The 16,383-nt window shown below is 37.9% G+C and overlaps 1 protein-coding gene across 9 annotated transcripts in view; it reads right to left on the bottom strand.

Moving 5' to 3' along the window:
- KDM4C (lysine demethylase 4C) overlaps nucleotides 1–16,383 on the bottom strand; it is a 363,396-nt gene that overhangs the window by 26,223 nt on the left and 320,790 nt on the right. For all 9 annotated transcript variants that reach the window (XM_039879670.1, XM_039879403.1, XM_039879513.1 and 6 more), the window contains one exon: nucleotides 13,419–13,589. In XM_039879670.1, coding sequence (XP_039735604.1) covers nucleotides 13,419–13,589 — 171 coding nt within the window. The remainder of the gene's footprint in view (nucleotides 1–13,418; nucleotides 13,590–16,383) is intronic.

Consider the following 16,383-nt stretch of genomic DNA (forward strand, 5'->3'; position numbering starts at 1 on the left):
ACGTTTTGCCTATGCATTTTAAACATACTGGAAGGCTACCCAAGTAGCAGGTGGGACTGCACCTAGGTGTGTGGCGCTGCAGGACTTATACTCTTCATCTCACATCCTTCTATGTTTCTTGAACTTTAGCCAGCCATGGGCATGTCATACAAAACACTGTGCATAGGGGATTGTTAAATATTAGCTGCTAACTCTTATTATTATGCCTAACCACATTTGTCTACCAACATAAGTCAGTGATCCTTTCCCTTTAAAGAAAGTATATACATCTCAAATACGAGGGGTGTTCCAGACACTGGAAGGTCATACAGTCCATCTCTTCCAGAAAATGAGAGCTCTTCCCAGGGCACACAGCAGATGCATCATCCTTACACTGGTTCAGGATGGGGGAGCCATGGGGTGGGGAAGGCACAGCCACTGAAGGCAAAGGAGAAGTAAAAGTCCCGGGGGGTGGGGCACACAGGCTACAAATACAGAAAACAAGGGTGGGGGGGAAACAAAATCAGGTAAATGAGCGCTGAAGAGAGCTACAGACTAAGGAAGTTAGGATGCGCTCCATGGCAAGGCCAAGTCTACATACGTGCAGTTATCTCAATTTAAATGTTTTTGTGTCAGTATGGAAGCCTCATAAAGGGCAAATACGACTCATCAATTTTGGTGGCCATACTCCCATGTTGAAGAATTGCAAACTAGGGGTCTTGGAATGGCCCTAAATGCAATAACTGCTCTAGATGAGAGAAAAGCAGGAAAGAAGGAAAGGAACCCCCATATGGCCATGTGTGACCTCATAATGTTGGCCCTGAAACCTGGGCTTCTTCTAATGTTCCCAGTCTTGTCGATGGACTTCACCTTCCATTTGGCCAAGCAAGCCAGAACCCTGGGAGTTATCCATAACACCTCTTTCTTCCTCAGTCCCAATGTCAGTCCACCACTGAGTCCTTTTCATTTTACTTCCTAAAAGTATTTCAAATTCTTCTACTGCTCCTTACCTAGTCCAAGCTACATCATTTCCTCTGATCTACTACTGTAATGCTCTCCTAACTGGCTTCCCATCATCCACTACAGCCCACTCTCCAATTCATCTTCTCCACTGTAGCCAAAGAAAATGCTTCATAATAAATGTCTTCATGTTGACTTCTGCTTAAGACCATCACTGGCTTCTGCCTGCTCTCAGAGTAAAGACTGAATTAAAATGGTCTTCAAGGCCTAACCAAGTCTGGCCCTTTCCTTCTTCTCTAAGCTCTTTATTTACTTCTTTCAGCAATCTGAGCAGGCCAAGCTCCTTTCTGCCAACAGCCTCTGTGCATGCTTTGCCTGGAATACTCTCCCTCTGCCCTCTGTCTAGTTAATACAGCCTATAGATCTTAAGTCATAATGATCGCTTGTTTACAAAAGAGTTGTTTTTCATGACATGTTGTTATAGAATTATATTCCTATCATCCCAGGACTTATCTCAATTTGAAGTACATTTTTTTGAAGCACATTTTTATTAATGTGACTGTCACATGGCAATCTTTCCCACTGGAATGTAAATTCCATGAGAGCCGAAACCATTTCAATTTTATTTCTCGCCATCATATTTCCTGAGTAGGTGCTCACTACAAAAAAACTTGGTAAGGTTACCACTTACTGAAGAATAAGATATTCCTTGACTACAGAATTCACAAATCACCACATGTAGGTGCCCAGACGTGGCTTATCAAAGGTCTAGCCCAACAGGAGTTCCTTCTCTACATTGTCCTTCCATATCGATACAAACCCCTCGCTCTTGAAGAAGAGGACTTGAGCGCCACAAACGCTGTGTCCTATTCTCATTACAATTCTCCTGGAAGAACCCACTCTTAGAGAATGGTTACATATTTGCCCTTCCAACTTCATGCAAAGACAAAAGCAAAATACAACACAAAACAAACAAAACCCCGTAAAAACATAACTAATGACATGTGGTAGAGTTTCAACACAGATAACACAGGAAAGGGGTTTATTATTATTAAGTTTTAAAAGTATAAATAAAATATTAATTTCCATACACAAATTATTTAAAAATTCCTTGTCCAGGGAGGGCATAAAATATCTAGTGAGAAGAGGAAGCAAAGTTATAGGGCCACGTATAGCTATTAGCAGCCTAGGATAAGGCTTGCCGCATGATGAGATGGTCTCCAAACTATGTATCTCATCTCATTTTAGAATCTCACCTAATGTCAATGGCATTCACATTCACATCCTTTCTACAGTTCTCCTATACTTCCTGTTTCAACAGGGCTTCAGATATTATTGGCTGCTTGGAATGCCATCACTAAAGCCGACTTATTTTGTGCTAATCACTATTTTTATGGTATAAATCAGATAAACTGTTTTTGAAGATCCAATTTAATCTGTTACACCCCGCCTCTCCAAAAAAGGATATTACATATAAAGAAACATTGGGTCACATATTCTTAATTAAAGGGTAAATATCAGGCATGTTTAAAAAACAATTACCTATAAAATATTCTTATGACTAAATTACTGAAAATATGCATAATTTTAACCCCTTTCCCTTTTTATCAAGTTATTAGCCATTAATCTGCAAAAGGTGTATTTTTCAGGCACAGGTCACATCAGCATTAATTATTAGTGGAAAATCTTATCTGGATCTGAAAAACCACATATAAAACATTATTCAACACATTGTACTATTATAACTTTTAGAAGGAGTTAAGCATTTTTTGGTTTAATGGTCCTGGATAAGATATCTAAAGCATAGAAGACTTGAAAATGTAATATCCTCCATTTGACAGAAGCCAAGAAATCAGAGGGTGTAGGGCAGCTGACCTACAGAAACACATATAACCGACAGAGATTATAGCAGGTCATAGCTTCCAAGTTTTTCACCTACTCCTTAGCAGAGAATGTTTTCTGACTGTGGGAAAGACCAGAATTTGATGGGAAAAAGTACACTCACTCCAATCTCTCTCATTTCCTTATATCATTATTCTTCTCCCTTTGCTCACATATTCTGATCTCGAAATATAATTTGTTTAGTAAAACAAAAGGCCAGATTTACTACTGGTTCTCTTTCACCAGTGAAAATCAGCTAACCTCTTTCAAATAAAGTCTGAAGACGAAATAATAAAATGAAGGCAGTGTCAGTCTGTCACTAAGTAGACATTATTGACTTCTACTGGATATACGTACCAAACAATAATTTAAGTTCACTCAATTACCAAAATAATTTAAACCCCATGGTCAAATAGGAACATAAATGCTATTAATTTATGAGCCTGACATGTTCTGGGAGGTGTCACCAATTTATGTGCTATATCCTGGTGTGCTTGAACCTGGGGTTGGGTAGAGGTGAAAGATAATGTAAAAGGGCTAGTAAACAGGAAGCTCCCTGTTGACTATTTGCCTCAGGAAGCTTTCAATGTTAGCTATATATTTCAGAAATTGTATGCAGAACATTGTGCTTGCAAATGTGCTACAGGAAGGGTCAGCTCTGGAAAATTTAAGGCATTTATGAAACATACATGATTATATGACACTCAGGGTCACAGTATTTCATTGAGATCAAAATGAAGTTAGAACAAGGAAAGATTTAAAAGTCTGAAATCTTGCATCATAGACAGTGTAGCATTTTGATTTAAAGAGGAATACAAGAGTTGATAATGAATGCTGACATTCTGATACTATGATGTGAAGCAACAGTGACATCTGGCCATGTATTTATTAAAAGGAATATGGAATTTTAATTGTGCTTGTATATTCTATTAAATAGAAGTTTATTTAGCCTACTCGAAGATTTAGAAATGATGTCACTAATATCCACAGTTCAGAGCTGAACATTCATGGGAGGACCTGCTAGGACAACTCAAGACATTTCCCAATAGTCCCACTCTTGGGCAGACATAGGCATTAACACCATGGATTCCTTAGCCCCTCTTTTCATGAAGATCTCTCACTCTCACGGCAGAGGGACAATACATAACAATTCATTTCATTTGAAACAGTGGTTTCAAATATTTTCAGGGCCAAAGATCTTCTACTTTAAAGAAATCTTATGTGGAAGCCAAAAACACTGAAGGTTTGTTGGAACCCAGCCCTACTCTTGGAACGAAATATTCTTTACCTGGAAAGGACATGAACTTATAATATGAACTTGGACTTGAATTTAAAAATAATTCTTGATATCGATAATGAATTTTAAATAACTTTAATTGTCTAAAGTAAAACTTGGAATAACACATTTAATACTTGACTATGTGGTGGCTGTTACTATTAATTTGTTTAGTCTTTATTTAATTCAATAATTATTTACTATAATTATTTACTATAAACTAGATCCTGTACTGAGACCTGGTATGTAAAAGTAACTCAGACATGGTTCCTTGTTTTTAAGAAGCTCAAAGCTTAGTGGATGTTATATATCAAAATGAGACAAGTGCTTTGACAGGCAAGTTCAGCTTAAAATGGAAAATCTGGAGTTTAATTTCTTCTTTAAGTAAATAACCACTTCATTAATTTCCATTACATTGCTAACAAAAAAAATTATTTCTTTTTTTCCCCCTCCCTTCCTTCTTTCTTTCTTTGGAAAAATAATACATGTCTTGATTTAAAATGTGATCTTAGACACACTATTCTAAAAATATATCAAAGTATTTTTTAGGTCTAAGCACATTTATCATATTTAAGATCTCCTCACAGAAGGAAACACTGCTTTATCTGGTATTTTCTACTCTTTCTCTAAAGGTATAGAAACTATCACGTTAAAGACCTATACAATACACATTTCCAAAATACTCCTGATATTAAGTAGATCTGAAAATAAGCTGTCCACATGGCTTTCTTGAAGTTCAGAATATATTAAAAAAAACACACACACAAAAACCACACACAACAACTAAAGTGGATTTTTCCCTTCTGTAGTGCAATTTTCAGAAAGTTAAGTCGAGGAGCAAAACGTAACCAAATTTTTGTGAGCATCTACTATGTGTAAGGTGCTGCACTATGATGGTTATAAATCTCTTATTTAATCCTTATCACAATACATTAAATTAAGTTGGATGTTCCATTTTACAGAACTTAAGACTCTGACCTCACACCACATACAAAAATTAATTCAAAATGGATCATAGTTCTAAAGGTAAGAGCTAAAACTATAAAATTTCTAGAAAAGAACATAAGAGAAAATCTTTGTGACCTTGAGTTAGGCAAAGGTTTCTTAAGATATGATCCATAAAGAAGCTATTGATAAATTGGGCTTCATCGCACTGAAATATGAGTACACAGCCACCAGAATGATTATCCAAAAGGTGTTGGTGAGGATGTGGAGAAACTAAAACTTCATACATTGCTGGTGGGAATGCGGAATGGTACAGCAACTTTTGAAAACAGTTTGGCAGATTCTTATAAAGTTTAACATATGCTTAACATATAATTCAGTCATCTCACCCCTAAATATCTATCCCAGAGAAATGAAAACATATGTCCACACAGAGGCTTAAAAGCAAATGTTCATAGCAGCATTACTCACAATAGCCCCAAACTGGAAATAATCCAATGTCTATCAACTGGCAAATGGATAAACAAAATGTTATATTCATACAGTGAAATATTATTCAGACTGGGAGAAAAAAAAGAAAAACATCTGACAAAAGACATGTATCTGGAATACATAAAGAATAATTCCAAGTCAGTAACCCAGCTCATCTCTCTTCCCCAGTGTGATATCCTTAAACACTCTGGCTCATCACGATTACTTCCATCTCTGAACTTATTTTCAGTGAATTTTATTGGGTATTCTTTCTTGTAAAATCTTTCAGATCAACTCCTGATTGGAGCTGAGGTAAGGGGTATCACTGATGAACAAAACAACAAAAATGGGCTGGGAGGGAGCACAGATTCCCATAGCTGAGGTGGCCTCGCTAACAAGAGGTGTCTCTCGGTCACCCTTGTCTCTGCCAGTGTAATATAATGTCTGCATGGCTACCTGACTTGAAAGTCCAGGAGCTTCCGAGGGTCCCATGGCATAGAACGTTTCTGGGAACGACTTTTTCCTTAGTCTTTCAAACCCACTTGGGCATTTTATTTTGTCTCCACGACACCCACAATCACGTCTACACCTGGGCTTATTATATGCCATGGAATCCCCTCTGGTACCTGACACAGTGCTGAACCCCGGATATTCCCAAACACTGATTTTGTTCATGGTGTCTACCATCTCCACACTGAAAAAAGATGATGAAGTCACAGAAATTAATAATATGATCCTCAAGTTTAAGGCAGTTATTTCGATTTTGTTAGACTGTAGATGAGATGCTATACCTTGAGTCTCTTTAAAAAAAGAGGATGGGAAAGAAACACCAGGAACCTGTCTCCTGGGAATAAGTTCCCCAATCACCTTGAGATAATTACCAAATGAGAAATCAGAGAAATACTGTCAAGTGAGGAAGGTATGTATTTGAAGAAAAACGTAACTGGCAGCGCGTCTTCAGGGCAACTAGTTAATCCTCTGCATAGGACATCAGGGCAATGACATACTTTTCTTCAAATCACCAGTGCTAAATGGAAACTGTCAATATGACAGCTACAGAATCGTGGTCAGTGAGATCATACAATTTATAAAAAAAAAGAGAGTCCAACTCAAATAAGAGCTAAATCAACATTCTATTAATATGCCCCAGGCTTTAAGGAGAAAAGCCATACAAGAATTGCACAAAAGAGAATAAAATCCCAGGGCCTGGTAAGTATCCAACCCACTAACTTGAGACAGTTCATGACACTTATACTAATTAGGGCCTCGGCGAAGGGCACACAGTTTAGAGAACTGACAAACCAGATGAAGGCTGACCTTATTTAGTTAGTAGCCTTTGCTCAGCAACTGTGCATTTAGTCTTCAAAGGTACAACCAGACTGAGTCTCTGAACGGCCTTAAGGTCCTTTGATTATCTTCTCTTAGTAAACTCCTAGTCAAGACAGTCATGCTATTCCCTCTTGGTTGGTACATTCTTTCTATTTATTTATCTATTAATTAAATTGTGCTTAAATACAATCTACTCATGGTAAATTGTTAATAAAGGTACAGTAATATTTTGTAAATACTGGACTGCTTTATGTGTTGTTTTTTAAAGATGTTTGAAATACTTAGGTAAGTCTGAATGACTAAATTAATATCTGATTTATTAGCATTATCAGTACTAAGTGCTTAGAAAAATTGTGATATTGTGAGAATTGTATATATTAAATCTATAATCACAGTTAAGATGTCCAAGTACCTTAAGTGTAAAACGGTTAGGATTTGATCTGTCTAATTTATACATTTTATAAACATTAATCAAGGAACAAATGAATCTGTTCTTTATTTATGAAAAAATTACTAGATATTAGTACAATAAAATTTTTCAGCTGAAGTTGAAGGCTTAGAAAAGTAAATTTTAATTTGAACATTGATTAAAATCAAGCTAATAAGAGATATTCTTTTACATGTATAAAAGGCTTCCCAAGGAAGTAAAAAATCAATGGGAATTTGGTGAAGTCTTCACCTCATAAGCTCTCAGCTCCTCAGTTAAGAAAGAGAAGCTAGGGCACCACCCTGTGTAATTAAATGCCATGTGAACCACATCTGAAGAATCCTCAACGAAGTTTCTAGAGACTTGTCTGGCAAATTCCCATCAATTCCAGAAGACCCACAGTGGGATTTGGGGGTGGCAGTGGTACAAGCCATGACATCCACCTGACTTGAAAATCCAGGGCATCTGGATCCAGAAATGCTTCCCCAAACCCCATAACACAGACTATTTCTGGGAACAGCTTTTTTTTTTTTTCCAAATTCTCAGCCCCGGCTCTAGGTATTTTCTTCAGCCTCAAGAACATTCAGAGTTATCCATACACCTACACTTGCCAGTGGAAACGAAAAGCTGATGCAGTGCTACCCCACACATACAGATACCCGCTTAACCAAACGAGGAGCAAAGTTCTGAGGACACATCTTCTAAGCAAATTTCAAGCCCAGAAAAGGCAGTATAATCTAGATGGGGGGAGGAGGAAAGGGAAAAAAGGAGTTCTATCGGCTGAAATTATATATCTTAAAAAATTTGATTTTGTGCCTATGTATCAGGTGTTTAGCTCATTTAGTCCTTTCACTAATCCTAGAAGGTAGAACTTATTATTTCCTTTTTAATGGGGAAAAAAAACTGAGGCTTGAAAGTTTAAGCAACTTGACTGTAACTGATAAAAAATTTAGCTCTAAGAACTTCAGTTTGCACCAATACAGTCCACAGAAATTAAAGGCCGTGGCAACTCATCCCTACCATCATGAAAAGTATAGTTTTCATGCTTCTTTCACATTTCAAAAGAGGTTGAAAAATGTAACAAGCCCTCATGGAATTTTCAGTGATGGACTCTTGCTGTCGAATTTCTAAATGGTCTTGTATCTCTTCTCATACACAGTGGTGAATGTTAAGTGTTCATCCTAAAACTATCCAGATCACACTGCACCAACCTCCTCCCTCAAAATGAGCTCTAAGTTCTGAGGAAAGAAAGTAGTCATCATTTCAGTGTCAACGTGGGCATATACTAGAGGATGCCAGGTTTTAGCAGAGGTTAAAATGGGGCCCTGAAAACTCTGTGCTCGTTGAGTTCTTTTGGGTGAGCAACTTTCATTTCCATCAAAATAGTAGGAGACAAAAAAGTTCATCAGGAAGTGTGTCGCAATTTCATAGACTGACAGATGGAGGCATGTTGCAATACATCTTTTATTACTGCTCTTGACAGCTACAGATTGCATGCTGAGTTTAACTGGGCTGATATATTCTGCAGGTGTATTGTAGAGAAAAATTTTTGGATATTTTTCTGGCTATCATAGAAATAAAGTATTTAGGTATGGAAATAAATTTCCTGGTAGTCCAAAGAATGTTTCTCCCTACTGCTTCAAATATTCTCTCTAGTCAAATAATGCTAACATAGGAATTTTAATGCCTGGCAAATTTATTTTCAAACATGGACAGGCCAGCCTGCATTAAAGGTTTCCCTTCTGTGGGTTTATAAAATGACTTGTAATCAGCAATTCTATAAATATTGGAATACAACTTTCTATACTAAAGCATCAGGCTTCATAAGGGAAGATATTTATGTCATATATAAATAAATAGTTTTGGATGATTAAATTTGATATTCTAAATTTGATTTCCATAGTTAAAAACCTGAAATTGTGCTGTACCCTTATAGCAGTTCTAGTTAGCAAGTACCCTCAGGTTAGAGAAGCTGGTTCTTCAGTAGCCAGTAACACTAACGTCACATTTCATTTGAGAAGAATCTTCCCAGCGGCACTCACACCTGATAAGCACATTGTGTGGATTAGAGTTTTCAGACAAACAGAAGAAAAAAATCATTTTCTACCACTAGTTTCAGTTGTCACAGGTCTGTCATCTAATGAAAACAAGATTTCTCTGAGGAATGCATTTAGTGTTTCCACCAAATAATTATTCTGCCACAATCTGCAAGATACTGAGACAGAAAAAGACCTGATTACATTTTTCTTATCACTCGATGAAACTCCACATTAGGGTACCAAGCAGGGTCCCCATCTCCAAGAAGACAGTTCTGATATAGATAAATATCAGAAGTGGAAGTGGGACTATCATAGCCATTAAGCTAGACGGCCTAAAAAATGGTGATATAAACATATTTAGGTTGTATAATATAGGGGAATCATCATAATTTACATGTAAATATATTTATAATATGCTTAATTATACACATCCATTATCTTAAAATATAATATCAAATTCTGCTCTCTAGGTGACATACTACAAAAGAATTTAATCATGTAGCTTTCATTAATTTTGGTGAGAACTGCAAAGGCCAATCAATCTTTGAAATTTTAAAAGCTTGCCTTAAAATACCATGACTCCACCTTGTGGGAAGCTAGATGATGACCAAGACAAAACACATGGCTAATGGAGTGGCTCTGCAGCATGCTACAAACTGGCCAAAACAATGTGGTCATTGTTTTATAGAAAAGGAAATGACATTCTGCTGCAGAGTCAGTCAGAGCTTCTGGCACCACAAGATAAAAAGTCATATAAAACGCCTCAGGATAATGTATTTGTGATGGTCAATTTTATGAGTCAGCTAGACTAGGCCATAGAATACCCAGACGGTTGGCCAAACATTATTCTGGATGAGTCTGTGAGGGTGTTTTTGGATGAGTTTAATATTTGAATTGATAGACTGAATGAAGCAAATTACCCTCCCCAATGTGAGCGGGCTTCATCCAATGAAGTGAAGGCCTCAGTAGAACAAAAAGAGTGACCTCTCCCACATACTCACAAAAAAGGAATTTCTCTTGCCTGACTGCCTTTGAACTGGGACTCAGCTTTTTCCTGCCTTTAGACTCAAAATGAAACATCCACTCTTCCTGGATCTCAAGCCTGCTGGCCTTCGGACTGGAAGTACACCACCAGTTCCCCAGGTTCTCAGCCTGTAGGCTCAGGCTAGAACTACACTACTGGCTCTGCTGGGTCTCCAGCTGCCAGCTACAGCTATTGGGACTTGTCAGCCTCCATAAGCACATGAGCCAATTCCTGTGTCTGTCTGTCTGTCTGTCTGTCTGTCTCTCTCTCTGCACACACACACACACACACTTTTAAATAGTTATTATATTAAATACATACACACATACCCCTATTGGTCTACTTCTCTGGAGAACTCTGACTGAGATAATATTATAAGGAAAAACAACTTCCCTATAGAGCCACCAAGGAAGTAAAGCTGGAGACGTCTCATTTAGCACCAAAATAACAAGGAGGAAGAGGCTACAGAAGACTACAAATGGTGATCTTATTAAAAAGCATGTGAACTTTGAAAATACAATATGACTGAAACATTCCTACTTGGTATAAAAGGCCTGAAACAAGTAACCAAAAATGTAAGAGATGGGGAAGGGCAGGGGGAGTATTAAGGGAGGAAAGATTAGATGAAAGAGAGAAGACCTGTTTGCAGATGACTATTTTTTTTTTCTCCATGAATGAAATTATCATTCACACAAATTCAGATAAATTCTCCCTCTCCAATATTTGTCACTCATGACACTGCACAATGTTGCGCCCTCCCCAAAGGCTAGAGTTATGACCACACACACACACAGGAACACACACACACACCTCACTCGAACCTATACTAAGTAATGCTAATCAAGCTGTAAAGAATTTTGCTTTTTCATTCTTGTTGATTTCAATGCCACAGTGCTTCCGAAAAATCTTACTAATTTTGGAGCCCGTGTTCTTCTCACTACACCCACACATACTTAAAACCAAACCTGTTTGAGTTCACAGAGAGTGAGAATAGAAGATGTCAAAGGAAAGACTTGTGGAATTTCAAAAAACTTCCAGGACCACAGACATTGTTTTCTAATGTACAAGTTATTCCAGGAAAGCTTAAAACTGGCTGGGTGTGTGGAGGCTTGTGGAGTAAAATGAAATTTAGGATTAATGAACTACTAGCATGGACAAAATCAAACTATTTACTCAGGTTTGGGGATCAGTGTTCAGAAGTCTTTTATCGCACTCATACCATGCTCCCCAAGTTTTCTCTCTTTTGCCAGCTCAGCATTCATAGTTTGCACAAAAGGAAACTGAAATAAGTATATAGCCTGGGCAGGGCTGGCAAAAGCCAAGGGCCTCTGTCTCCTGTATATTTTGGGGGCCCTTCATGGCCTTGCAAATCCTTTCTCCTACTTTAAATGTCCTTTCTTCCCCGGGGTTAAGAACAGATGCTCTAAAGCCAGACCCTGGGATTAAATACTCTTTCTGACACTTACTAGCTTAGCTATGTGTAATCTTGGGAAAGTTATTCACCTCTTTGTGCCTAGTTTCCTCAGAAGCAAAATGTGAAAAATAGTAGTGTCTAGCATGTAAGATTATGAGGAGAAAATGAGTTTATGCATGTCAGGTTCTTAAAGTAGTTCTGACATGTGGTACATGTCAGTGTCAGTAAGTGTCAGCCCTTACTAAACTTGTGGAGTCTCTCACTCATTCTTCTAGACCAAAGAGGTGGTAAGTTGCATCTGGTTCATTTATAGTATTTACTGCATTTATAGAAAACATCCATTCACCAGCTTGCCTCCCCCCTAGATTGATCAGGAATCACACCTCATTTCTCATTATCTTTGCCAGCCCCCGGTATGATGCTTGGCACAGGTACACAGTGACTATGGAATGAATGCTTAAGGAGATAACCTAGTCCTACCAGGAGAGCATGTTACCAAAAGGTTGCTGTTTAAAAATAGCAATGGCAATGAAGCAATCTGAAATTCCAGTTTGAATTCTGCAAAGAAGTACAATTCACCCTTTTGGTTTATGATCAAGTCCTGGGATTATTAATTTGTCTAAATTCATTTGTTTTACAATCTTTCAAATAAAGTCACTTTTGTTTACAAACTTGTCCTCTTAATGGGACAGAGAAGCAAGCATAACAAAGCTGACTAAATCAATGTTTCTTTGGCCCCAGGAGACCAAAGTTCTAGAAATATTTATGAGCAATCTTATAGGTTCTATTTAATTATCAATTGCACATAATGTATAAGTATTACTATTAAAGAGACATTAAGAAGCATCTTTCCAAGTACAAAGGGCAAAGCATCAACAGACCTAGAACAGGGCAGAAGTTACAACTACATTTCTGAGGCCTGGCTCTGCCAAATAATACTTCCCCTAAATACAGAAGGGACAACAAGAAGACCGCTAGACTAATCCTGATCCCAGGTATTTGACTGATCTCAGTTTCAAAAAACCTTCTGTGGAAAGTGCCCTTCTTGTGAAACGACCTGCTAAAAACAAGCTCATGAGACGCAGTCCTAGTTCCTCTGAATAAGCCCCAAGGTATTCACTGAGGAGACAGGCGCACGAGTGAATATGCACACGTGCATGCACACACATACATACACGTTCCATTCCAGACCACGGTTAAGAAACTCAGTAAAAGTCACAGCCTTGTTTTCTGGAGATATTTATTACTCCCACATGAAAAATCTACAGATGTGTCTGTCAAATCACAGATGTCACTGTCAGGTCAGATTAATAAAAGTATATTCTCCGGTTAAGTATAAAGAAAAAGAAGTAATAAAGGAATTCAAATATGCTAACACTTGTAATAGAAAAGGATAGGTGAATTCACATTTTCTGTTTCTTGGTCACATACAGTCCACTTAATTAAAAGAAAGTGAGATGAGTCTAAGTTCACCTGGCTACTGACTATTCAGAATGATGAAGGCTAAGGAACCTCCTAGAAAACAATATTTCTTTGCAGTGGAAAAACAGCAAACCTGAATCCAGTAGTAAGTGAAATGAGTTACCCCAAAAGCCAAAAGAAAGATCCCTTAAAGAGTCGGCTGGTTTGTTACACAGAAAGTAAACCTGGAAGCAGGCGCCCCAGGAACTCACCACGATATCCTCAGGGAATGTGTCTCTGCTGAAGGAGCCATCATCGAACATGACCTCATAGAAGGTCTGTGACGTCACAGCGATCACTCTGCAGCTGTAATATCGGGTGTTCCGATGCTTCGTGATGACAGTCTGCCCCACGGAGATGCCCTTCTCACCAGCCTTGGACTTCTAAAGAGGTGCAGGAGAAAGATGAGAGAATAAGAGGAGAAAGAGAAGAAAGGACAGAAAATAAAAAATATTTAGAAAGTAATCTGACTTGGTAACGATATCGTTTTTTAAATTTTTTAACTTTTTATTGGGGAATACTTTCAAATGTAAAAGCTGCAAGAGTGTGAATGGTACAAAAACACCCATATACAATTTGATCTTTTACCCAGATTCACCTATTGTTACCTATTGCTATTAACATTTTACGATCTCTTTTTTGCACATTATGTCTCTATTTTATATGTATGTATTTTAGTATAAAACTACATGTACATGTGCACATATATAAATATGTAAATATGTAAACATATATAATATAAAATACATATAATAACAGCCCCCCACCAATAACCATTTAAGCTTTTGCTGGGCTTTTTACAGTGCATGTTTTCTAAGAACAGGGATTTTCCTTTACATAACCATATTCATGCAACAGTTGCAGTTACTAACTTTAGTAAAGTCACATTGATATGATATTCTACAATGTATATTCCAATTTTGTCAACTGAGCCAATAATGACTATTATGCATCCCCTGTACCCCGGCCCCCACTCTCAAATACAGGATCTAGTCTAGGGTCAGATACTGCATATAGTTGCCATATCTCTTTAGCTTCCTTTAATCTGAAACACTTCCACAGCCTTTCTTTGTCTTTTATGAGATACTTTTGAAGGATACGATTCTCTCTACCCTTGCTTTTTCAATAGAGCATTTTCTGATGTTTCCTCATGATTAGATCCAGGTGATGTTGTGTTCTTCTAAGGATATCATATCTGGAGCACATGATGTTTGTCTGCCTTTCAATGGTGATGTGAATTTTGATTCTGGTCAAAACTTGGTACAATTGCTCCACTTTATAATTATTTTTTTCCCCTTACAACTAATAAGCAATCTGTGGGAGTAATTTTAACAGCATGCAGATATCCTGTCCCTATACACTTCTGCTTGGATTTAGCATCCACTGATGTCTTGATGGATCTGATTTTTACTATGATGGTGGTGATATGCTGAATTTTCCTGTTCCAGCACTCCCTACACATTTACTAGTTCGCAATTGGCATTTCTTAATCCTACTCTCCCCACATCCATCCGTTCATTCGTCCATTATCAGTACAGACTTAATTCCTGCTCCCCAACTGTTTATAATTAATACTATACTAAACTATTTTGGTGCTCAGATTATCCCTGATTTGGCCAAAAGAAGTCTCTTCAAACTGTTTCCTATGTCATTCAGACATCCTTTTTTTTTTTTTTAAAGCAGTTCCTTACTTTCTCGATGTCCCACAAGCGTCTTGCCCCAGCCCTGGAATTAGCATTTCCCTGAGGAAAGTGGTTTGTTTTAGAGGGCCATGATATTAGAGATTGAGATGCAGTTGCTTAGGTATGCTTATTACTAATTACTATAGGAGTATCTTTGCTTCTCGACCCTTTTGGAAGACAGAACAAGGAAATACATGCACATATATAAGCATACGCATACATGCATACGTATATGTGTAAATATGTTAGAGATCTTGAGTTCACAGTGAAACCCTATTTGTCCCCACAGGGTTCCTTCTCACCTGCCCCCACCTGTATTTGTATGTCTATTATTTCTCAGCAAGAACCTTGGCTTCAAGAACATGAATCCATTTACTCAGCTGCTCAATTCTAAAATACAGCCAGCCACTTTGTGAAGACTTATAGAAGAACTGAACTAACAGTTTTAGACTAGAAAAAAAAGTAACCCACAAGACAGATCATTTCATTTTTAAATTATACATTAAGGATAAAGTTTCATTATCGACTCATGCTGATAACAGCTGGATAGTCATGATGAGCCACAGGCATGAGTTATAGACTCCATTCTTTTTTTTTCCCCCCTGTTCTTCTCCTTCCACAGATGTTCAGAGCCTACTGGAACACCGCGGCTAGGTCTCCTCACCATGCTATGGGAGCAGGAGACTCCAGGATAAAGGCTTTCTCTCGAAAATGCTTGGCAGAGTGCCTGGCTCATAGTGCTAGTTTACTGTATTTTGGGATTTCTGTTTGTTTTGTTTTTCAGGATAAGGCTGTTGCTCCCCCTTTTCAGAAACTCCTACAAACTCATTCCTGCCAGGTGGAGACAATAGTCAATGTCTTATGCAGAAGTCTGCTCTCAAGCACTGAGTCCTCTTTACTCCCAAACTCTAAATCTCATTCATCGACTTGATTCATTTGATGTCTGAAGCTCTGATCCACTAGAGGCCCTGAATCCAGCACTTAGGTAAGTCCAAGCCCTTTGACAAATGGGCACAGCTCACAGTCCCCAAGACAGTAACATTAGTCGAATATGTCACCTATACCTACAGAAAGCCAGGATTCATTTAATCCCAGTATTTTCCAGCAGGTCTATTTAGAACATCACTGGGAAATAGTGTCGTCATTCAGAAATCTCAGTTCTATTATAGACTTTATCTCTTTTCTCCTGAATTTCAAAAAAGGCTAAAGTATCTTGTAGGGGACAAAGTGCTGTTTGATTTTTTTCCTTCTAGACACCAAAGAAGACATGCCCAGAGAGTCATTAATTCATTAATTCCTTCAACAGTCATTTATCACTAGCCAGTGGTGCTGGGGACGCAAATACACAAAAATCACTAAAACGTGATTCCTATTCCCTAGAACAGGCCGACCCAGGTATGTGCCATGAAGTCATCTTATACATGGCATGACAGAAGGCTGATGGGATACTCTAGCATGCCATCTATAGCACGACTTCATATTCATGGGCAGAATT

The sequence above is a fragment of the Pteropus medius genome, unplaced genomic scaffold (genome assembly GCF_902729225.1).
Source record: "Pteropus medius unplaced genomic scaffold, Ma_sr-lr_union100, whole genome shotgun sequence".
NCBI lineage: Eukaryota > Metazoa > Chordata > Mammalia > Chiroptera > Pteropodidae > Pteropus > Pteropus medius.